This window comes from Calypte anna, chromosome 4B (genome assembly GCF_003957555.1).
Source record: "Calypte anna isolate BGI_N300 chromosome 4B, bCalAnn1_v1.p, whole genome shotgun sequence".
NCBI classification, from domain to species: Eukaryota; Metazoa; Chordata; class Aves; order Apodiformes; family Trochilidae; genus Calypte; species Calypte anna.
The window spans coordinates 429,809-453,695 of NC_044249.1; the positions used below are offsets into that span (position 1 = coordinate 429,809).

Below are 23,887 nucleotides of genomic sequence, written 5' to 3' on the forward strand. Positions count from 1 at the left end.
TTCTTCAGTCAGGAGATTTTGAATAAAATTTCCTGAAAGAAAAATGCTGTCTTTCACTTGAGGTTTGTAGAATTTTTCTTTAAGTAACCCAGAGGTGAATGGTTTGTGTCACTTATGTGAAGCATACAATCACAGGCTTTTTAAAATTTATAGATACATATATGTTAAAAAACATTTAAAATATAGGCACACATTTAGTATGTATATTTACTAAATGTACTTAGATTCATGTCTGTGTGTGTATTTTATCACTTGAGAATCTATTCCCATTTATATAGAAAATGTAGAAACCTAATATATCTTCAAAGATTAAAAACAAGTACTGGAATGAGTACCCCAAACCATTTTAGAAAGCAGCCTTCCAGATTTTTAAGGGTTTCTGTAAAACAAGTAATGTTGACAGTGTTTTTAACAGATGCACCTAATTCTTTCAAAGACTGTACTCCTTTTCTTCCCTAAAATAGGAACAATCTTCTGGCACTAAAAATAAAAACCTAGTTGGTGGGCTTGGTAATTTTATATAATTTGGTAGCAAAAAAAAAGAAGAAATATTTTATCTATTTAAAAAAAAGTACAGTTTAGTGGAGGTGTAGGGTAGCCTTGGGCCACTCTCTTAACTTTTGCAATACGGCTTGAACAACAGAAGAGAAATGCCCCTGTGTTTTATAGACTGCTATGGTGTGTTGTTATCTGTAAGTTACTGGACTTGTAAGTATTCCAGAACTACAGATCCCTTGGTATTGTACTAGAAACAGGTGGGAGCTTTGGTTAGCAATCACAAGGCAGAACCAAGATTTCTTGCCTCACTTTGCCTGGGAAGTGATGACACATATGAACGTGCAAATAGAATAAGCATTGTCCATAAAGTGAATGTAAATTAACTTTTTTGTTATCAATGTTTGATTTTAGGGAGAAGATGTCGATCTCCATTTGTATCTACCAGATTGTCATCCTAGTAAATATTCCCTTTTTATGCTAGTGAAGGATTGTCAGCCTAACAAAATCAGCCCTGAGTCGTGTATTCCTGCTGAATGTCAAAGTGGTCAGAAAACGAGCAAACCCAAATGGAGGAACATCACTCAAGAAGAGTGAGTTTTATTGAGATATATGTTTATACTTTTATATTGGCTCTTTGTTTTGTTTGTGATGCAAACAAGCTCGTATGTTCGTGAAAGATTTTTAATGACACTATTGTACTTCAATAAAAGTGTGGTGTTTCTTTTTAAAAGGGCTGGATGGATTGAATGCTGGACAGTCCCAAGTGTTGTGTTTACAATTGACTACTCATGGCACCCAATTTATCCTCAAAAGGCAGATGAGCAGCTAAAACAATCCTGTAAGTGTCACTCCCACCACCTCTTTTTTTTTTTTTTAACGTGTTTTCTTTCACTTCTAATCTGTCTACTGATAGAATGTTTCTTACAGGATCAACATCTATATTTTATTTTGAGTCAATTGCTAGGACTCCTGGGTTTCTCAGAGACAAATATGTTTTGGAGGGTTTTTTTCCAAAAAGGGATGGAAGTGTTGAGGTGTTTGTAATATAATGTGACAGCTGTCAAGTTCAGCTTTTGATGTTTATATTGATTGTCAGGTCTGTTAGAAATTTTGTGCTTTGTGACTCAAGTAATCGAGCTGTTTGAGGGGAAATTTTGGCCTAGAGAGCTAGTGGTTCACAACAGGTTTTTAATACAACTTTTGCATTTTTCCTGTTTATTCACTTTTGTTTATTCTGCAGTAGCTGTGTGGTTGTGGGAAATCTGCTACACTGAAAGGAAGGCATGCCTTTGTTTAACTTGAAAAGCAAGATAAATAAATTGAATTTTTGTTTCAGAACTTGAAGTTGTTTTTCTCTTGCTTATTGAACATTGACTAAAACACTCTTTATTTTCCAGTCCTCTCATAGTTACTAGATGGGAGAAACCTGTTCAATCACATAGACATAATAACCTAACTATACGATCCAAATTAGAAAGCTGCAAAAAAAAAAAAAAGTATATTTAATACAAACTTGTATTTACAGAATTTTGTCTGTCAAAAGCCTAACTTCTATTAAAAATCGGTTCTCTTCTTTATTTTGCTCCCAAGTGTCAGAAATGGAAGAAACAATGTTGTCTGTGCTCAGACCATCACAGAAAGCAGCGGACAGTGTGATTGCGTCTCCTACAGCCTCAGCCCGCCTCCCCCTCGACCCTGCAGAGCTGCCTCCAGACAGGCTCCACGTGGAGCTGGAGCTCTCCCCAGATTCCCAGATAACCCTCTATGGGCCCCTGCTCAAGGCCTTCCTCTCCATAAAGGTAGGCATAGGAACATGTAAAATTGTTGGATAGCCATATCCACATAATTTTCCTTTCAAGGAATGGTGTATGCTCTGAACCTTATGTGTAGAAATCCTCTTGACTTTTTCAGTGGTAAAAACAAAATTTAAAAGATCCATTATTACAGCTATATTAACAACAGCTTCTATGCAAAGCTGTGTCAGCACCCATGCTTTCAGTGCATTTTAAGTGTTGCCAAGTGTCCTATTTGTCTGGCTTTTTAAAATTAGATTCTGTGAAATTTCTGGGGTATTTTTTTGATTTTTTTTTTTTTTTCTTGACTGTTTCTATCTTTTTGCCCATCTGTGCTGGCAGCATCTAATTTTTTAGGGTTATTTTTAATGTTTGCTTTCTTGACTTGTAGTTGAATTGTTGTTTTCAGTTTGTTTTCATTGAGATTCCTGGATATGAATAATTTATGAAGTTTTGTTAAGCCTTCTATTCTTGGGGGGTAGTTTTTTGGTGTAGTGCACTGTTTTTTTACTGAAGGACTTACTGGCTGGGAATGAATGATAAACAGTCCCAGATGCAGGTACCAGGAGTAAGTTACTGGAGTTCTTGTCACCCTCTGCTGGGTCTGCCATATGAAAAATATTTCAAGGTCTATATCATAACCCTGATCTTCATATTCTTTTGCTAAAAAGCAAAGCAGATTAGCTTTACTGAACTTGTAAAGGGTTTTTTGGTTTGGCCACAGAGCTGTGCTTAATTCGTGTGCATTAATACCAAAAATGTTTCAGAGACTCAATACAAGATGCCAAAATGACACACCTGCAGGAGTCATTATTTCAAAGCCAATATTGAGCCTGTCTTTTCTGCAGACCTTTTTCAAGGACATGGGTACCTTGCAGTTGTTTGATTGCTTTTTATTGGACACTTCCTATTCACTTGGTTGTGCTACAAGCTTGCAAAAGAGCAGATCTGGGAAGCAGATGAGCCACTGAAAAGGGAATGAGGGGAGCAGGAAATACCTCAAGATTCTAACCTGTTTTGGTTTAATATTCAGTCTAATACTCTCTTGTCTGTGTCTCACACATCACCAGTGGAGTTTGTAACAGTTGGAATTTTTCTGTCAACATGAGCGGTCAAGGGACTGAATTACTTTAATTACTTTCTAAGAATTAATGAGGGGGCAGCTCCTGTGTCTGTATTGTGACCTCTTTGGTGGGAAAATATTACCTGCATCACTGAGAGAATTCTTTTTGAGTCTAGGTTTTGTGTGTGTGTGTTTTTGGGGTTTGTTTGTTTGTTTGTTGTTGGGTTTTTTTAAGGAGGCAGGGGGAAGAGGTGCCAGATTACCAGAAGTCTGCTTTTAATGCACTTAAGTAAGACACAGGAGGTTGATTATTTTTTTTATTTTTTCTGTAAATAATGATGGATTTTCTGTAACACTGGTACTTTGGGAACTCCAGAGAATCCCTTTTGCTGCGAAGCACATGGCCTAAATCTGCTCACTTAGGTTGTATCTGTTTTTATCAAAGTAGATGTATTTCTTCAGCTGTAGGGTGTACCTATACCTCTTATTTTAGGGAGGGCTAACATACAGGAAAAGGTTGGATTTCTATTTCATTACATTGCCTATTGATTTTTTACTTTTACCATATGATCATAACAATTCATTTTCCTAGGAAAATTATTTTGGTGAAGATGACATGTATACCGATTTTGAAGAAGTTATTTCAAGCCCTGTTTTGTCACTGTCAACATCTTCAAGCTCTGGATGGACAGCCGTGGGAGTGGAAAATGACAAAAAAGAAAATGAAAGTTCATCCAAGCCAGTTCACCCTCTTACTTTACGCCCGTGGGATATCACTGTGCTTGTTAACCTGTACAAAGTGCATGGACGATTGCCAGTGGTCAGTACTTTAGAGTCCTAAAATATTTTGCTTTGTGTGTTTTTTCCTAGTTTCATAATCTGGATTTAAAGTAACTCCCTGGAACTTAAAGTTCTGGTGGTGCTTGCTAAAAAGTGTGTCTATTCTCTACTAAAACTGTGGTGACCTAAAACAACTTTAGACATGATTGACTTTGCTTATCTGGGAGGCAGAACTGGGTAATTTTTTTGTATGATTTTTGTTAAATGCACTTGATTTGTGTGATGATGTTTTTTTATTGACCATTCTGGTTTCTTTGCTAATTAGCAGAACTGTCTTCTAATGTGCAGTCTGCTCCATGCAGCTGCATTCTGAGGGATCCCCAGGAGGTCAAAAAGAATCTAGATTAAAAAAATTCGGGTTCACACAAGTGGGTTTGTGTTGCTATTTCCGTAATTGTTGAAAGGTTTTCAGTGTTGCACAGGCTTTGTTTTGAGTATCCCTTTGGAGAAAAATTAGCATGCTTCCTACTCACAGATTTGCTTCTAATACAAATTCAACTATGCTGTGTATTCTCTGTTTCTGAAACAGATGTGTTTAATTTTTATTTTAGCACTGCAGTCCAGATGGTCCTGAGTGCCCTACAGTTTTCCTGGAAAGGCTGTGTTTTGAGATGAAGAAAGGATTTAGAGAAACAATGCTTCAGCTTGTACTGTCTCCAGTGAATTTGTTTCTGAATGACAGCTATCAGGTAGCAAGATGTTTTTGTCATCTTTGTGTGTATGTTTGCATTGTGGAAGTTGTGATGATGGTAGAATTGAATTAACATTACATTAAATATTATTAACATTACAAAATTATTAGGAATTATTAATTAAAAGATATCCTGAAGAAAAATCTGATGCATATTTGGATTGCTGCTTATTTAAGACCACGTATCTCTTTTGTGCACTGAATGAGATCCTGAAGGTTGTTCAAACCTGTAACTTAATTACTGTATCACAAGTCATATATGGTCATACAAGGAAGCAGAAATTTTGCAGGCAAAGTTTTGGTTTGGGTTTTCTTTTTAATTTAATTTCACAGCCCTGAGACTTACTATCTGACTTTTTCAGTACTATTACTGCTTGGACTTGGTAGTGATGTGGAGTTCACTAAGGGAAGGCTGTTGATGATTGTTGCTAAAGATTAAAACACACTTCAGTAAGACAAACTTCCCTCTCTGTAAGATTTACATAGTTATTGTTGCATGGGTGATGCTGAAAATCTTGGGACTGTCTAGCTATACAAAAGTCAACAGGATTTAAGAGGTGAAGATAAATGTGTATGAAGTATGTGTAGCTACACAGCTTTTACACCTGCTGTTGGTGCATCTTGTGCAAACACTCTCTGTGGCTGACTTGTTCTGGGCAGCGCCCTGCAGTGGATGAAGTCCTCCGAGAGGGTCACATCAGCCTGTCTGGCCTGCAGCTGCGTGCTCATGCCATGTTTTCAGCAGAAGGTCTGCCCCTGGGGAGTGACACCTTGGAATATGCATGGCTGATAGATGTACAGGCTGGAAGTCTTACAGCCAAAGTTACGGCACCACAGGTACCATATAGAAACTATTCACTGTGATATTACCTTTATTCCTACTTGTAAAACTGGCATCGTATGGGTTTTTGGAAAGCACATCATCTCACTTGATCTGGATGCATCTGTGCCTTCAGTAACTAATTTTGTACCTTTAAAAGCTAATAATTCCTCTAAGTGGATAGGAGATACCAAATGAGCTGAATCTGATACTAGTCTTAAATCTAGGTGTAACAGGGTGGCTAATGTTATATGGGAGTTTGAAAGGGTGATGGTGAAAGAGCATGAGTGAAAAACAGTAGTGAATACCGTTGTCACTACAGGGAAACACATGTGTGTTACATCTGTGTATGTTAATGTATTTTAGTATTTTAATTTTCCCCTCTCATAGTGTGATATACTGCAAGAAAATGTGGAGCAACAACACTAAGGGTAGAGAGAGACATTTTGTGCAGGACAGCCATAGCTATTTTAAATTGCAGTTAAAAATATCGCTGATTTAAAGTGCCCCTTCCTTTGCCTAGCCAAAGAAAACCATTTTTCCTTTATTCCATCTTACCTCCCAGCCTTTGGTGGTGATCTTTCAGTACTCTGTCAAATACTAAAAATTCATTTTACCTACTTAGGATTAGACAACATGTGGTTATATGCTTACAGCTTGCATGTCTTCTGGACTGGGGACAGACCTTTGTATTTCATGTGGTGTGCCAGGAGTTTGAACTGGAAAGGCCAAAATCTGTGATAATATGCCAACATGGAATTGATCGTCGTTTTTGTGACTCTAAGGTAATGTTTCAGCTGACTTAATTGCCTGCTATCTTTGCAGAGGTTCTTTGGAACACTTTAGAAATCCTCCCTTGAAGTTATCAAGACACTTCTTATAATAAATAACTTTAATAATTATTTAATTTAATAAATTAAATGACTTCTTATTCCTTGGGTTTTAGGTGTCTGCTGAACAGGACACAAATACAAGGACAAACACAAATTAAACTCCTAATGTAAATGTAAATCTTATTTCTTTTTTCTGTTTCCTTCAGATGAACTGTGTCCCTGGGCCGTGTCCAACATCTGATGACTTAAAGTACACCATGACACGTTTAGCCATGGATGGAGCAGATTTGTATGTGGTAGAACATGGCTGTGCCACCAATATAAAGGTAATATTTCTCTTAACAGTAGTTAAAATACTTCTTTGTCAATAGTGTTCTTTGTATTTTTTGATGGAAAGCTACCTGAATTTATTGCTTGCTTACATGCAGTGGACTAAGCAGAATTTCAGAAACTTCTAAGTGATAAAAGGTTGGCTTGGAGTAGGGCCATTTGCCTTCTGCTTATGAATTTCTTTAATGAAGTTGGTAAGGAAGAGTAGATGTCCACCAAAGCAAGACTGGAAGCTGCAGAATTGGTGTAAAAATATTTAAGAAAACACTGTGGAATAAAAATCTCCATGTCTGTACCTGAGAGCTAATAAGAACATGTATTACAAGTTAGTAACTTAGCAACTGGAAATGATTGATATGGATTGTGTACACGTGAATGCTTGATAACTCATGTTCATCTTATATAATACAGCTATTTGAATTAAGATATAATTTTGATGGGGATGGGAGTAGTGTCAGCACCACTGTCTGACTGCATCTAGAATTCTGCCTGGTGTATCCTCAGTTCAAAAAATGTGTAGAGAAAACCTGCTATGTCTCCCCATTATCTTACTGTGCATGAGAGAAATGGACTGATTTACTCAATGCAGGAGAACATGAGAGAACTGAGCTATGGTAACAACAGCAAAGGAGAAAAGTGCTGTGGCAGCAGAAGTGACTGGTAGTTGTGCTGTCCATGAATAAATTTGCCAAGGTAGTCTTAGCATCTGAGTTTTGGGGGACAGCTTCATATCATGAGCAAGAAACTAACCAAAGGAAAGTAGTAATTATTTATAATGGTTTTTTATGATGTGGCATCTTGTAATTTGAATGGCTTGCTACTGAGTGGCAGTAAAAAAAAAGCATTTGACTCCAAATTCTACTGAGCCCAGTATTAAAAAGCACTATCACAAATGATAACTGTGTTTGCAGGCATAAGCATAAATGTCAGTATTTTTAAAAACCAGCTTAATAACCTGAACCACTCTAGAAAATTATGTACTCAATGTTTCATTAAAATTAAAAAAAGAAAGTTTCCAGTGCTCCTTTACAGTCTGTGACAGAGATGAGAAGCACTAATTTAATATTAACCCTGTGGGTAGCTCTTCCATGGCTAGGTTCTTTTTTCAGCTTTCTTTATTTTCCGTGTGAAAAGTTTGAAAACTCCATCTGAAACTTCAGGTACTGTGACTTCTTGGAGAGAACTCAAGCTGTGCAGGAAATTTGGTCCACTATTTTTAGATTATTTAAAGTCTAAAGGCTAAGCATGTGTCATCTTTTGCTGGTGCATGCCAGTGTCAGGGATGATTGATACTGTTTGGGCAGGTGGGTTGTTGTACAGTTGATCAGAGCTGATGTTTATATGTATTTTCAGATGGGTGCTATACGTATTGCAAACTGCAATCTCCACAACCAGTCTGTTGGAGAAGGTGTAAGCGCTGCTATTCAAGATGTTCAACTGAGACAATATGTTGAGCAGGTGAACAATTGCAGAACTGGGCTCCAGCCAATATTAAGAAGGGCATACTGGCTGGAAGCTGGCTCTGTCAACTTGGGGCTCATCACTGCTGACGTTGCTTTAGCTGCAGATCATCCTGCTAAACATGAAGTGCAGAGACATTTCTTAGAAACGCATGATAACCGAACAAAGAGGTAAGAGATGCAATTGAAGGAGCAGATGCATCTGAATTCTTTTGGGGGGTATAATATAGTAATACATTCATTTAAAGATGGAACTCTGTTCTTGGCTTTTGAGGTTGTTTATTTTTGCTTACATAGATTAGTTTCTTGTAGGTCTTTTAAATTACATTGAATGCTTAGCTGTGGGGTTGGTGGTTTGGATGTCCTTTGACTATACAAAGTGGGATGATTTTTGGCAAAACTTGGTTTTCCCTCTGCCTTCCCTTATCCCCTGAAATGAAGATCAGGGAGAGAAGGGAATCAAATTTAGTCCTTTATTCTCAACTGAAAACAGCCCTTACAGAGCCCTGAGCAAGTTGATGAGAAGCTGTGAACACGATGCCTGGTGTAACCTTGATTTGTGTCTCTCTGAAGAGCAGTTGCCTCTGGCATAAGCAGCATACACCAGTTTGGAGTATATTCAGAGTGCTGTACTCCATGCAGAAAGAGAGGGTTGTTACTGTGTGTTGTGGCACGTGAACATAATCTCTGCCTGAGCACAGTTGACTGGGCACTGCATATACCTATGTGATTTGCTCCTTTCAGGAGCTGATCCTTTATTTTATGTCTGATGTGTCTTTCAGCTACAAATCATAATTACTCATTTCATGTTGGGTGAAACAGGAGTTTACATGTAAAAGAGGGATATATTTTCATCTTGTAGCCACTGAATTTAAATGTAGAAGACTAACATGGTCATGTTTTTGTTTTCTGTTTTTCTGCCTTGATGTAGGCTGTGGTTTTTGTGGCCTGATGATAATTTGAGGAATAAGAGAAGCAAGAACAAATGTGGCTGTCTTGGTGGTTGCCGGTTCTTTGGTGGCACGTTAACAGGACTGGATTTTTTCAAACTTGAGGAACTGACACCTTCAAGCAGCTCTGCTTTCTCAAGTACAAGTGCAGAATCTGATATGTTTTATGGACAATCTTTACTGCAGCCAGGAGAATGGATAATTACTAAGGAGATTCCTAAAATTTTAGATGGTGAGGATGGATTGTACTGTCATTTTTTACTTTATTTTGCCCAGAAGTATCATTTCTTAACCGCATGTTAGTTTTTATAGTCTTTCCAGTTCTATTTAATGAGTAGCACTTGTGGTGCTCTCATGGAAGAGGTCTTGTAGTGGCATGGGCCCCTCTAAGAACAGACAGTAGCTTGAAAGTAGTGGGCAAGCTTTCAGACACTGAATTTTTATATTAGTGTGCAACTACTTTCTGAGTAAAAAAAAAAAAGCTTTTTTCACTTCCATCTATTATTATGTAGAAAGCAGTTTACCAAGACAATCTCGTGTTTTGCTGTTAAGATTTTATTCATTTTTTCTTAGTTGAGCATGCTAGTATGTGTATGCATTTCAAAACCAGGCTTTCATTTAATAAGGATTTTTATTTCAGTGGGTCAGGAAGAGACTGTTACAGTTGTGTTAATTTATCTTCTTTTCTGTTTCTGATCCTAGGTAAAGCAAATGGTGTAAAACGAAAAGATTGGGAGTGCAGATCTATGGGTATAGAAATAGAAAGAAAAGCTCAACATCTAAGTCTGCAAGTGCCATTGCGCTCCCACAGCTCCTCCTCCTCTTCAGAGGAAACGAGCAGTTCTAGTGCTGCACTCCCTTTGCTTGCAGGTGAGAAGGAAAGCCCATCATCAACTACTGAGGATCACCTGGGACAGAAGGAGTTCTTGTCTGGTGCCAAAAGGGAAGATGGTCATGGAAGGTTAGTACACTGTCCACTTTAGAAGTATAATTAGACTTTTGAATACATTACAACAGAAAAATACCCTTATCTCTAGCACTTAATAAAATGTTGCTTATTTTCTCATGGTGCTGGTGAAATGCATTTCCTAGTTTGAATGCAAATTTGGATCCTAAATAGAGGACGATTAGCTGATCTATACAGAAAATCCAGCATGTAAGACTACAGCCCTTGCCATTAATGTTCTTTTTTACCTCACTGTATGTAGACAAGTGGAATAACAAGTGGCAGAGCTTAGTATGTCATCAGCATTGTGAAAACAATTGCTATCCTCATCGAAAGTCACAGAATCACTGAAGCATCTGACAGCTCCTGTAATGTAAAGAGACAATCATTAATAATGAAATAAGCAAATAAACCTTTAATTTCTGTTTCCAGTGCTGCAGTTGAAGGTGGAGATGGCAGCCCTGCATCCCCTGGCAACCAGGAGAGGCCTGTTGGTCAGTCTCCCCTGCGGTCTCCGCTGAAGCGTCAGGCATCCGTCTGTTCCACCCGGCTCGGGAGCACCAAGAGCCTCTCAGCAGCTTTCTATGGGGACAAGCAGCCTGTCCCAGTTGGTGTGCAGTTCAGCAGTGATGTGTCTCGCAGTGATGAGAATGTGTTGGACTCCCCAAAGCAGAGGAGGAGCTTTGGTTCTTTCCCCTATACTCCATCTGCAGATTCCAACTCGTTTCACCAGTACCGCTCAATGGATTCCAGTATGTCAATGGCTGACAGTGAAGCTTACTTCTCTGCAGCAGAAGAGTTTGAGCCAATAAGTAGTGATGAAGGTCCAGGAACCTATCCAGGGAGGAAGAAGAGAAAAAAGCAAGCTCAGAAAATTGAATATAGTAGAGGGTCTATTTATCACAGTGTGGAAGGGCCCTTAACAAGCACAATCCATGGAGAAATCAGTCAAGATGTTAAAACATTGCCAATTAGGACTCATCCCTCACAGGCTTCATTTGTTTCAGCTCTGGGGGAAGATGAGCATGGTGAGAACTTGTATGTCATGGAATCTGATAAGACTCTGGAAACTGAGCAAATTACTTCCCAGCAGCCTGTAATGGCATGTTACCAAAATTATCTTACACAGTTCCAAGTGATCAACTGGTCAGTAAAGCATCCAACTAACAAAAGAACTTCAAAATCTTCATTGCATCGCCCTTTAGACCTCGACACTCCAACAAGTGAAGAAAGTTCATCATCATTTGAGCAACTTTCTGTCCCAACTTTTAAGGTATGGAGGGGGGAGGAGGAAAGAGCATATAAAGGAAGAATTAAAAACACGATAACGTTGCATAGCACACCAGTTGTGTAAATAAAGCTATGAGAAACTTGAAGCTGTTTTGCTTCAAGTTAAGAAATTCCTTGGTTTTCTGACTTCAGATCATGAGTTGCATGACTGGGAGGTTGTGGAAATAATAACAATAACAATAATAATAATAATAGTCATTATTGCACTTTAAGTTGCTGCCTGTTGAATCATAGGCAGCTTATGTGAGCTCCTGTATAGTATATGGGAGAATCTGTATATGAGGTATTCTTTTAAGGAAAAAAATCTACTAGAAGAATCTGAATTTTAAGATTCCTTGGATATTTTTTAATTTATAGAAGGAATGTAATATATTTCTTTGCACTTCTCTCTTAGATGGTTAAACAGGGCCTTACAGCTAATTCGTTACTGGACAGAGGCATGCAGCTTACAGGATCAACATCTAAGTAAGTTGAATACTCTATAACATTATTAGCATATTTTTTTAAGAGTTGGGTTTTCCTTGTACTCTTGTTAAAATTTTGTCAAGAGCCAAAATGTTTATTTGTAGCTGTAGTTTTCACTACCGGTCTGCTGTAGTACAGTGTATCGTATTATAAAATGTTTCTTTTTGGTCAAAAAGAAAGTACACTGTAGAAACATTAAAGTATTCCACTCATGCATTTTCAAGATTACAAATTGCAACTTAATTAAAATTAATTTGGGAGGTGTTTGTGATAACTGTCTATTGTATTGCTGAAGGCTGAACTTGAATCTAGGGAAAGGGCCTTGACCCACAATTGTATTTGTGTGCTTCCTAAGCTATACAGTAGAAGCAAGAAAGTAGTAGAAATGCATGTTATGCATTTTATTGAGAATCAAAATCGTACCAGGGTACTTCTGTATTTTTTTACACACATAGATTTTTAATATGATTTTGACTTGTCTAGTACACCTTATACTCCTTTGGAAAAGAAATCTGGAGAAAATACAGATGATGAAACAATAACAGAAGAATGGACTTTGGATCATCCTGTCTTTCAGACACGGACAACAGCAATAGTAGAAGTAAAAGGAACTGTAGATGTAGTTCTGACTCCTCTTGTAGCAGAGGCACTGGACAGGTAATTAATGTTACTTTCATTTGTTTGGCAAAGGTCTAGGTAAAAGGATTGAATCATGTGACTAATGGCACAGTAGGGCCTTGTACCTAGTGAATGGAATTCTGCTTTTCTTGTGAAGCTCAAAGAATGTTATGCTGACCTGTGAAGTGCCCTTTATTTCTGTCAGTGCTTTCTCTGTAGTGTTATTTAAACACTATTAATGCTGTATCATGTGAAACTGGAAGTTTTCAGTGGTCTGTTGTGGGCTTGTTTTCTCTCACAGGTATATAGAAGCAATGGTGCATTGTGCCAGCTCACGACACCCAGCAGCAATTGTTGATGATCTGCACTGCAAAGTTCTTCGAGATGCTGTTCAAAACAGCAAAACAAGCTTCTCAGAAAATGTAAGGAAGGGAAAAAGAAAGAAAGAACATTGTTTTCTATATTTTACATAGAGAAGATTTTAATTAAATTCAGTGTCTGGTACAGTAGCTAAGTGCTATATCAATTTGGAATACACATACTTTGTAATGTTGTGATTGAAGGTTTTCTAACTTCCATGATCTATTCAGTAATACATTAATTTGCATGGCATCATACATTCTGCTCTTAGAAATTGCTATAACTGATATTTTAAAGTATTGTGTTCATATCAGCAATACATCAGTTACTATTTTACTAATCTCACTGTTTTATGAATCCTTAAACTTCATAGTATAACAGACACTAGTGATTTACTTCAAAATAAATCATTCTGTATGACTTAAATATGTAGCATTTGAACTTTTAGCTGAAATCCAGTCATTAGAAAGTTAATTGAGAATGCCACTCTCTCCTTCTGGACCTACATCTGTTGTATCTTTAAGTCTATAAATGCTGCCTTGTTAGAGCAGTCATGGTATTGTGCTTTAAATGAAGCAGAATACTGTGCTAATTAACTACCTTGCTACTCTTAGCTAAGCAGCTCTGAGTTTTAGTGACCATAAATTTTTTTCCCTCCCTTCAAGTTATCTTCAAAGCAGGATATTAGAGGAACAAAAATAGATGGTACCACTACAGGAACAACAAACCAGGGACCAGCACAGACCAATCTCTCACTTAAGCAAGACAATGTGACAATTAAAGGTCTTCAGGCCAACGTTACTGTACCAAAGGTAACAACTTTTTGTTTGGCTTGCTAGTACACGTGTGCCTCACAAATTACTCTTTATTTTTCCACCATATTAGTTCCCCGAAATCTTAAGTGAAACTATATATTTCTGCTGGATAATTCACGTTTTGAAGAGTACAGGCTGTTACTGTTTTACATCTTTTAGATGTGATGGGTTATTATTTTTATTTTAATGAGAAGTATAAAACAATACTTATTATAAATTGGTGATGTATACTTAATGGAACATGTTTTTTCTAAATTCCTTTGTTCTTTGGGACAATTTTACATATAGGTGAACCTCTGTTTACTACAAGCATCTGTGGATGAATCTCCAGGGGTTTCTTCTGGAAAAACCGTGACTCATGTTTCCCTGGTAGCTTTGTGTTTTGATAGAATTGCTACGCAAGTTCGTATGAATAGGTAAGAATAATAGATACAATTATTTGTGTCTCATCGTTGTTCAGTTAGTCAGAAGACTTGGATGCCAATTTTTTGCAGCTCTGAAAAGTATTTGAAGAAGTTTCCATGACTGTGTTATTGTACCAAATAACATCTAATTAGAATTGTTTCTTTCAGAAGTGGAAGAACCCTCCCAGAATAACTGTAGAACTTGAGTTTTAGCTCTTCCTTACTTCTGTGTCATGCAGGATAAAATTAAATTTTTCAGTATTTTTCTAGCAAAGCATATGTGTCTTCTATCTTAAAAAGAATTGTTTCTAACACTGCTGTGCCAATGTCACTTAACATTTTAAACAAAATAATCAAATGAAACATGCCTATCTGAGATTTGGTTAATTGTTTTTTCTCCCTTATATTTGAAGGGGTATAGTTGAGGAGACTTCAAACAATGCAGAAACTGGGAGGAATTCTGTCACATTTGATCGTTACATTCAAACGAGTAAAATGCAGCCCCAGTCTTCTGGCTCACTGAGATCCAATGCTGGAGCAGAAAAAGGAAAAGAAATAGCTGCTAAATTGAACATCCATCGTGTTCATGGGCAACTTAGAGGCCTTGATACAACAGGTAAGCAGGTTCTTTTAATTGTGGAAATGTCAGTTTTCGTAGAAGCAGATGGTTACAATTTGCCTTGAACTTGTAGTTCGGTTTGCAGTTTGGTTGTGTTTGTGTTTTGTTTTTTTTTTATCAGCACAGATTAAAAAGGCACATATACCTAGAGATTTTGCATATACTGCTAAAAACAATTTTAGAATAGATATACATTTATTTTCTATTATTCTAGTATGCTCTAGATGGTAACAAATGCATTCCTATGAAAACACACTATCCAAGAGCGTTGTCATTTTATGCTTTTAAGTCTTAGGCATTTATTAGATTTTTTTAAAAGTAATTTCAGGCCATTTGCCAGCTTCAGATAAAAATCTTGTTTGTACATGTGTTTGGAACCATGACTATACAAAAATACCAATGAAGACAGATGTGTTAGGAGAATAGGAATGTCTCAAAAGTTTAACTTTGGCATACTAAAGGTACAACATTCCCAAAACACTGTGAACTCCAGAGAGCTATTTTGGGATGTAAAGCTTTTTCATGTTTTAAAAAAATGGTAAATATGTTTGTTTTCACAGATATCGGAACTTGTGCAATAACAGCTATTCCTTTTGGGAAATCAAAAGTTCTTTTTACTTTGGAAGAGTTGGATGAGTTTGCTTTTGTGGATGAAACAGATCAGCAAGCTGTCCCAGATGTAACTCGGATCGGTCCTAGTCAGGAGAAGTGGGGCTGGATAATGTTTGAGTGTGGAATTGAAAATCTAACTATAAAAGGTAGAGCTCATGTAGGCTTTCTGCTGTTGTGGTTTACAAAACTAATAATTCTTTTGTTAGGTTTTCTAATTGGGTAATTTCTAGTTTAGAAATTTCTCAATATAGGTGTTACTAAATAATACACATCTTTTTAAATAAATATATCACATAGTAGATTATACAATATAGGAGCTTTTAGTAATTGATACCACCATGGTTTAGGCACAGCTTGTATCAACCAGCCATCTGCTCCCTCATCCCCACCGTGGGACAGAGGGAAGAAAATCCACCCCAAAGGTAGTTAATCAAGATAAGAATAGGGAGGTTTTCTTTCCTCAGTTTCCTCAATTTCCAAGGCAGGGTCCCTCTGACAGGACAGAGTCCCTCAGGAACCCCTGGGACATGAGTCCCTCCCTCAGGTGCAGTCCCTCAGGAACTGCTCCAGCCCCGGGGGTCACGGCTGCTGTGGGAACAGTCACCTCCTATGCCACCCAGCACACAGGTGTTTTCTGTCACCCAAGTTATTCTTTGTAGTGAATAGTGTTTAAAAAGTCTTCATGTGAGTACTCTTCATCTTCTTGGAACAAACTTGTCAGGAGCTCTAGAACTCTAATTGCTGTATAAAATTGTACTGATAAATCATTTTGTAAAATGGTAATGCATATTGTTTAACCAAAATCATACCTATTTCTCCTCTTAATTGCAGATCTTTTCTATGAGACATAACTTAGAGGTTTATGCACAGCAAACATTTACAGTCTTGGTATGAATGCTTTTATAGGAGGAAGACAATCTGGAGCAGTGCTGTATAATACATTTGGAGTCATGGGTAAATCAAGAGATACAGAGAGAGGTGGATTGCTTGCATCAAATAACTCTTCAGATTCTCCAACTGGTAGTGGTTATAATACTGATGTGTCTGAAGATAACCTTCCTTGTGATAGAATAAGTCCCTCTTCAGATATTAATGGAAATTCAGTTTCAGATGAGCAGGTATGCACTATGTAGAAAGGAATATTCTTGCGTTTCTTTTTGGGCTGTGTTTTAATGTGATTAACATCAATAGTAAACATTGGCAATTGAACAGATGTCTTGTGCCAACTGCATTCATACTGGCTACTTCCACACTGAACATACAACTTTGTGCAAGGTCTCTTGGTATTGTCTTGGGAGAATTGGTGGACAACGGTAGTTTGGGTTTTTTTTTTTGCCTAAAAGTATGTAAAACTGTTTTCTACAAGCAATGCACAGTATGGTGTGTTGGTGCCTTCATAACTTGGGAAATGAATTTCACTTGACTTCTGGATTTCCTTTTTTAAGGATGAAGGGGTTGAATCTGATGATCTGAAAAAAGATATACCCTTGATGCCTCCTCCTCCTGACTCTTGCAGCATGAAGTTAACAATCAAAGAAATCTGGTTTAGTTTTGCAGCCCCTACCAATGTACGCTCTCCAGCCCATATATTTACAAGGTATGCTTTTACCTGATTTAAAAGAAAGAAATTTACAGTTATACTTCGTTGTATTTCAGCTGCATTTGGTAGATACTGAATGTAGTTTTGATAATTTTTTATTTCCATTTGTATTGTTTCCATTTATATGGAAGTGTTGCTATAAAAAAAATAATGAAATGGGATTAAAAGAAGAAAAATTAAAAATGCCCAACAACAATGAAAACACTCCCAGGGAAACTGAAATGTATGAAGGAGAAAGGCAGAAGAGGTGCTTTTTTTGAGTTCTAGAGAAGTGAAGCACTTTGTGGTGTTGGTATTCAACCTGATGCTTAACCCATGATCTTACTACCATTACACTATAAATTTTTCTAGGTTTTTCATATTTTGTTTGTAGAACAAGTCAAATATTCCTATCTGTCAGTAGTTTAAGCTCAGCCTATAGCTATGGATTAGAAAATACTCTGTGGTTTTCCTAGTATTTTTGCCTCAAATCGCTCATGGCATACTGCCTGACAGTTAATGTGGGACTCAGTCAGTGATGAGGAGTCCAAAAGGTGCAATTTCAGTAAGGAATACAAATGGGAGAAAGAGGGAACAGCAGTAGCAAGAGTGGTTGCCACCTATTTACATTTATAATAGAATTAGAAAATCTTGCTGATTGCTGCTACTGAATGTGAATACCTGATTGTTTTTATTCTTCTCAATAGGCAGCTGAACCTCCTGAGTACTGCAACGCCTGCAGTTGGTGCTTGGCTTGTTCCTATTGATCAGGTGAAATCATCCTTAAATAAATTAGAGACTGAAGGAACCCTGCGGATCTGTGCTGTTATGGGCTGCATCATGACAGAAGCTTTAGAGGTAAATGACCCATATAAAATCTTGGAACAGAGCAGTGTAAAATGTAATGTATATTTGGGATTTGGAATACTTTCACTGACAAACTTGCAGCAGCTCTTGTGAGCCTCTATTCTAGCATTGGTCACAAGAGGTCACACAAAATATAAAGTTTCAGTGAAAAAAAATTTCAGCTTCTGCAAGTGAGGAAGTCTTGTCCTTCTTACAGGAGTGCATCTTCTGGTAAAGTAACTGGAGATTCTGCCTTTTGAAAGGGTAGAATAAGAAATATGGCTGTAGTGTGTGGTAGGTTTTAAGAAACAGGCAAGTGTGCTGAACTATGAAATATTCACGATACCTCTTCAGACAAAATGTGAATTTCTCTAATCCTGCAGTGTATTGAATCCCTGTGTGTCTTGGGAGAGAAAGAGAGACTTGTTAGAGAAAGAGAGACTGTAACGAGGATGAAACATTCTAGCAGGAAACTAGCAGGACTTCACATTTTTTTCGGTTGAAAACTGGGATTGGTAGAGCTTTTATGATAAAGGAGGTGTTTCTGTTGCCACGGATCTTTCTGGTGTATGACCAGCTTTCTTCTGTTCCTTTACTTTGCACCACCCAGTGGAAAGATTTCGAGGTGATACCTGTTAAGATCCTGCCTTAAAATGTAAGGTTGACCAGCTAGTACAGCTTGTGCTGTACTCATGAATCATCCTTTGCAGCAGTCTGATATTGGTACCTCCCTTCCTAGCTGTTTCCTACCCTTTTTATAGCATTAAACCAAAAGGAGGAAAGTGCCTGTTTGTTTTCTTTAACCTGGAATAAACAGTTTATTTGAAAGTCTCAGCTAGCTGTGCATGTATGTCTGGCAGTGCAGAGAGAGCTTTATGAAGTCTGTGGTTTGAATCCAGCCCTTCTGTTTATTACTTTATACAAAAAAATAAGCATCAAATATGATTTTTCACATACCACTGTTTAAAATAAAGTAGGTGTCCATGTGGCAAATCTTTTTTGCACAAGTTCAAAATGTGGTTCCAAGTTTGGCATATTCTGACATGAGCATGTTCTTGTGTTTGCAAGTATGTTGGTCTGTAAAAAATTATTGCGTTTTAATCTAGAATAAAAGCGTGCACTTCCCTCTGAGAAGCAAGTACAACAGGCTTACCAAAGTGGCTCGTTTCTTGCAAGAAAATCCTTCTTGTTTACTGTGTAATATATTGCACCATTACCTGCATCAAGCAAACTACTCCATTATTGAGGATGCAACCATGGTGAGTTACCCAGAAAAATGGAAATAATTCAGTGTCTTAGTTTAATATGTACCAATTCTAATGTCTTAAATTAGGTAACTGTTTAAGGAAACTTAACAAGAATAAAATGTAAACCAAACTCCTATATAACTGGATATAATTAATCAGTAGATTTGGCCTCTTTCATTTAATTGTCTTTCAGATATGCTGGTTTTGTTGTGGCCCATGTATCTGCATCTTTTTTATCCAGCTCTCTTATTAATAACTGAGAAATCATGAAAAAAAAAATGTGTTTAAAATTGTTATTATTGGCCTTTTAACCAGATTTCCTTTTTCTTAAAGATAGCAGCAAAGCAGTAAAAATTTATATCTGGAATTTTAAATTTGAATAATTATTAAGGCAAAGAAATGCACTGATTATCTTATTCCAGATGTTCTCCCTTAGAACTAGTTTTCATGTCTTTTAGAAATAGCTGGGTAATGCAGACAGCTTAAGAAAAGAGATAGAATTGTAGAAACTTCAAGGCTTAAGAATCCAATATTTTTCCTTGCTGGCTTTCAAATGTAAATGCCTGGGTTGTAGTGGTAAATAATTGTTTGGACAAACATACTAGGCATAAGGAGGAATGTTTCTTCCAGTTTTTGTGTCAGTTTCAGAATCCAATTCCATGGCTGTCAGATTTAAACACTACATTTTGCAGCATAATCAGTTGAGAGCCCAGTGATTGGAAATAGCACAATCAGGCAGAAGTATAAGTTTTTGATTTGTCATTGAAATGAGAAGGGTTTGGTGGTTTTTCCCTTTAGCACATTTCAGTGGTGGTATCAAAATAATTGCTATTATTTCCCTCAGATTTAGGTGTTTTAAATACTGCTTTTTTTTTTAACCCCCTGGGTAGGTCTTCAGGTCATGTAAATTAATGTATTTACTGTGTTCAATGAAGCTAGAATTTTTATCTGTTAGCACTATGGCTTCTTATATCTGAAGGGGCATTTTGTGGTGCCAGCATGTTTCTGTAAAAACCTCTTGAGTGCAATGATTTAAGGGAGTGCAGACTTTTTCCCCCTGGTCTAGTTAAAAATGCTGTGGTGATGTGCATTTTTTTTTTTTCTTTTTTTTTCCTGAAGAGTGATGGCCTTCCTGCCTTAGTAACCTTAAAGAAGGGTCTGGTTGCGTTAGCAAGGCAGTGGATGAAGTTCATTGTGGTGACCCCAGCTTTTAAAGGAGTCAGCTTACACAGACCAGCTCAGCCAGTGAAACTGCAGACAAATCCCTACCACGAGCATGAGGATGGACTTGGATTAGACAATGGGGGAGGTCTGCAGAGTGACACAAGTGCTGATGGAGCAGAGTTTGAATTTGATGCAGGTATTCTTATGTTTTTTCTATCTCCATAAAAATCTATAGGGACAAGTAGATCCTCACAGAGCATTTGTAGCTTTAGTTTGATTTCTTGAACACATTATTCTTCTTTAAAATTACCAAGCTTCTTCTTCAGAATTATCTTCATTATAAGTAGCTGCTGACAACTGTAGTATTGTAAAAAAATCTTACTTGTTTAGGGAAAAACAAAGCAGGAGACTTCTCTTTCTTCACCTGCTTTCTCTTGTTATTTACTGCACAAAATACATACTTATTTATTATCTTGGAATTCAGATTTAGTTGTGTTGCTTCTGGCCTAAGTTGTAATTGTAACATGCAATTCCATTATTTCTCCTAGGTGAAGCTTCAAACCTACCTTTTTATTTGTTCTTTGTGAAGACATATTTTCATTAGAAAAAGACTTTCTTCATTTTTATTACTTCATATGTGGTAGATTTCTGCTGACAGCTTACACATTGCCCATTTATCATAAGCTACTCTTTTAGATTTGTGCTCAATATAGAGCTGACTTAAGTAGAAACCACAGAAGGGAAGGGCATAAATAAATACATGTTGTTGTTGACTTCTTTTGTGCTGTTGTGACTGTTTTTTTTTGTATTATCTGTATGTAGTGTTAATCTTCTCAGAACTACGTTTGTTTTTCTTTTCTCAAGTAAGAACTATGTAATACAGAGAATAAAATAGTTTTTAAAAAATCAGGAAGAGACTCTGCTTTTGGTTAAAAGCCATGCAGCATTTACCAGCTTGAAGGCAGCAAAAGCAAAGATGTTTGTGTTGTGTTTTAATTTTTTTTTGCCCTGTGTATATTCTTCCATTTTTCACCAAGTATTTTGGAAGTGGCAATTTGGACTCTTTTTATGGATGGAGTTCACTCAAATATAGGCATTTTGATTCAAACAGTTATCAGCTATACCAGAACCAGCAAAAGAAGTGAAATCTGTTAACTTCCTTTTGACTTATAGCACAGAGTAACAGTTGAATGACATTGGGACACTGGTGTGTAGGTGTGTGTCAGACTTTGGACGTTCATGACTGCTTCTAAATAAATGTCCCTAATAATAGATAGTATTGTTTCCCATGTATATAAAATTGAGAAAAATTATTTACTTGGTTGCAGCTACTGTCAGTGAGCACACAATGCTCCTGGAAGGAACAGCTAATCGTCCTCCCCCTGCTGGTGGCTCCTCTGGCCCTGTAACTGGTGCTGAGATCATGAGGAAATTATCCAAGACTCACACTCACAGTGATTCTGTTCTGAAAATAAAGGTAAGGGGGGTTTGTTTGGTTTTTTTAGCACCATGCACGAGTGGAAAGTGGTTTGTGGCTGGCCTATTAAGAAGCAGTTCAGTAGACTACAGATCAATAAATGCTTGTCTAAAAATTACCTATGGCATGTAACCTGCCCCAAAGGAAGTGCTGCTTGTCCAAAGGTTTGCAGGAATGAGAATTTCGTAGTTACTGTGTTCCAATCTTGTATTCAGACCAAATGTCTCTTCCTTTTTGCAGTTTACACTGTACTTCATCAGTTTCTTTGTTTCCTCCCCAAGGGCATACATCCCTACCACTCCTTAAGTTACACAAGTGGAGACACTGCCACAGATTCACCCGTACATGTTGGCCGTTCTGGACTGGCAGTCAGAGAAAGTCCAAGAAAAGAGAGTCTGCTCAGCTATCTTACTGGGAGTTTCCCTAGCCTGCATAATCTTCTGGAAGGGACTCCTCAAAGAAGTACAACTGCAGTTAAAAGTAGTTCTTTAACAAGAACAGGTATGATGTAGCTAAAGAGAGGGGGAGTTCTGATTTTATTTTATTAGTTTAGATAAGATGCTGTGCAGCAGCACAATAACATTTCCTAGAATCAAACAGCAAATACATCAGGTGGGAAAACAAATGACAGCTAACAAAGTAAAAAAAAAAATTCCTTTTCTTTAGCCTTACTACTCTTTGGTAAAATACATAATTACTTCAGTGTGTCTTTTTGAACAAATAAGGAGATGAGGTGATCATACTGTGTTTGATATTTTTTCTTGGCCTTGTAGTGCAAAAACTGGACTAAAACTAATTTCCAGCTACTCAGTTTGTGTATAATAATTTTCCGGTTTTTAGTAATGGTCTTTTGAACAAACACGTTTCACAGAAGTTTGAAACACATACAGTGCAATTTTTAAGCTCTATATTGCTCTGAGCACACTCATCTAACAGTTAAGTTTGATACTGTGTTTTCTCTAAAACCTCTCTCCTCTGCCATCAGGGAATGAAATACTATTCAGAAACAAAGGTATTTTGATTTCGTAATGACTCCTTTGCTCTAGTTAATGGTAGAGATGAACAAATGTAAAGTCACTGGTAGTGCAACATCCATTAGTGACACAGCACAACTTCTGTGGGTAGCACCTGTAGTGCTGCTTGGCACATAATTTACTGGAATAACTTTTAGGGGTTAGGCCTGTCAGTATTGTCAGTACCATTATGCTGTGGTCCTGTTTTTTTTCTGACTTCAATACAACAAACGTTGAAACTTCTGATTCATCTGTATAGGGAATACTGTGGCCACAGACATGTTATCTGAACATCCTTTGCTGTCTGAACCATCTTCTGTGAGTTTTTATAACTGGATGTCCAATGCTGTGGGCAACAGAGGAAGTGTAGTACAAGAAAGTCCAGCCACCAAGTCTGGACACAATTCTCTTCCAACAGGTATTGTAAAATTAGAACTGAATTTAAGAGGTTGGCTGTGCTTGTGTTTACCACATACTGTCTGAAAGTAATTGAGCAACTGACTTAAGTTCAACAGATGTAAATACTACCTATAGGACTTCCCAGAAAATGAATAAATATGATTTAAGCAAAATTTTTATTTTCATTTCCCTCACCCTGTCTCCAAAATTAGAGCTTTTTCTTAAATTTGAAACTGAAAGCAGCTTCTGAAATCATGTGTAACTGCAAAAAGCTAAGCCATTTGCATATATTGCTTTGTAATTAAGATTTTGTACATTGGAATCCTTGCTCTTTCTCAGTTCAGTTTTGAGACTGAACATAAACACCTATTTTGAGAGCAACATTCTTCTTCAGGGATGGGAAGTGGTCAACTGGTGTAAGGGAATGCAGAAAAGAAAATATACATTACTGATAGTCTTAAGTTTATTAAAGAAATAAATTTGTAACGATTTATTGAAGTCTATTATTCTTGTAAGCCTGTTGTAATTCATAAGCCTGGCATCTCTGTATCTTCATTTACATTTTCACTAGCACTAAATTGGAAACAGTCTTTCAGCAATGCATTCATCCTAGGCAATAAGCTGGTTTAATTTGGTTTTAATGTTGAACAAGTAAATCTGATCCTACAGAATGTCTTGGTTCTGTGCATATTGCTTCACTGGTGTTGCTTCTCTCTAAATTAAAATGTGTTGCTCTTCAAGAAGAATCATTCTTG

The 23,887-nt window shown here is 37.2% G+C and overlaps 1 protein-coding gene across 1 annotated transcript in view; it reads left to right on the forward strand.

The window, feature by feature from the left end:
• The window catches only part of KIAA1109 (KIAA1109 ortholog), an 86,753-nt gene that overhangs the window by 25,945 nt on the left and 36,921 nt on the right, over positions 1-23,887 (forward strand). The window contains exons 17-43 of the mRNA XM_030450371.1: positions 910-1,088; positions 1,230-1,336; positions 2,089-2,297; positions 3,947-4,174; positions 4,746-4,883; positions 5,546-5,722; positions 6,362-6,490; positions 6,745-6,864; positions 8,222-8,499; positions 9,260-9,510; positions 9,981-10,239; positions 10,657-11,497; positions 11,909-11,979; positions 12,463-12,636; positions 12,899-13,019; positions 13,623-13,769; positions 14,061-14,188; positions 14,590-14,792; positions 15,356-15,553; positions 16,314-16,525; positions 16,853-17,004; positions 17,694-17,844; positions 18,939-19,091; positions 20,199-20,439; positions 21,572-21,720; positions 22,002-22,221; positions 22,993-23,151. Coding sequence (XP_030306231.1) covers positions 910-1,088; positions 1,230-1,336; positions 2,089-2,297; positions 3,947-4,174; positions 4,746-4,883; positions 5,546-5,722; positions 6,362-6,490; positions 6,745-6,864; positions 8,222-8,499; positions 9,260-9,510; positions 9,981-10,239; positions 10,657-11,497; positions 11,909-11,979; positions 12,463-12,636; positions 12,899-13,019; positions 13,623-13,769; positions 14,061-14,188; positions 14,590-14,792; positions 15,356-15,553; positions 16,314-16,525; positions 16,853-17,004; positions 17,694-17,844; positions 18,939-19,091; positions 20,199-20,439; positions 21,572-21,720; positions 22,002-22,221; positions 22,993-23,151 — 5,395 coding nt within the window. The remainder of the gene's footprint in view (positions 1-909; positions 1,089-1,229; positions 1,337-2,088; positions 2,298-3,946; positions 4,175-4,745; positions 4,884-5,545; positions 5,723-6,361; positions 6,491-6,744; positions 6,865-8,221; positions 8,500-9,259; positions 9,511-9,980; positions 10,240-10,656; positions 11,498-11,908; positions 11,980-12,462; positions 12,637-12,898; positions 13,020-13,622; positions 13,770-14,060; positions 14,189-14,589; positions 14,793-15,355; positions 15,554-16,313; positions 16,526-16,852; positions 17,005-17,693; positions 17,845-18,938; positions 19,092-20,198; positions 20,440-21,571; positions 21,721-22,001; positions 22,222-22,992; positions 23,152-23,887) is intronic.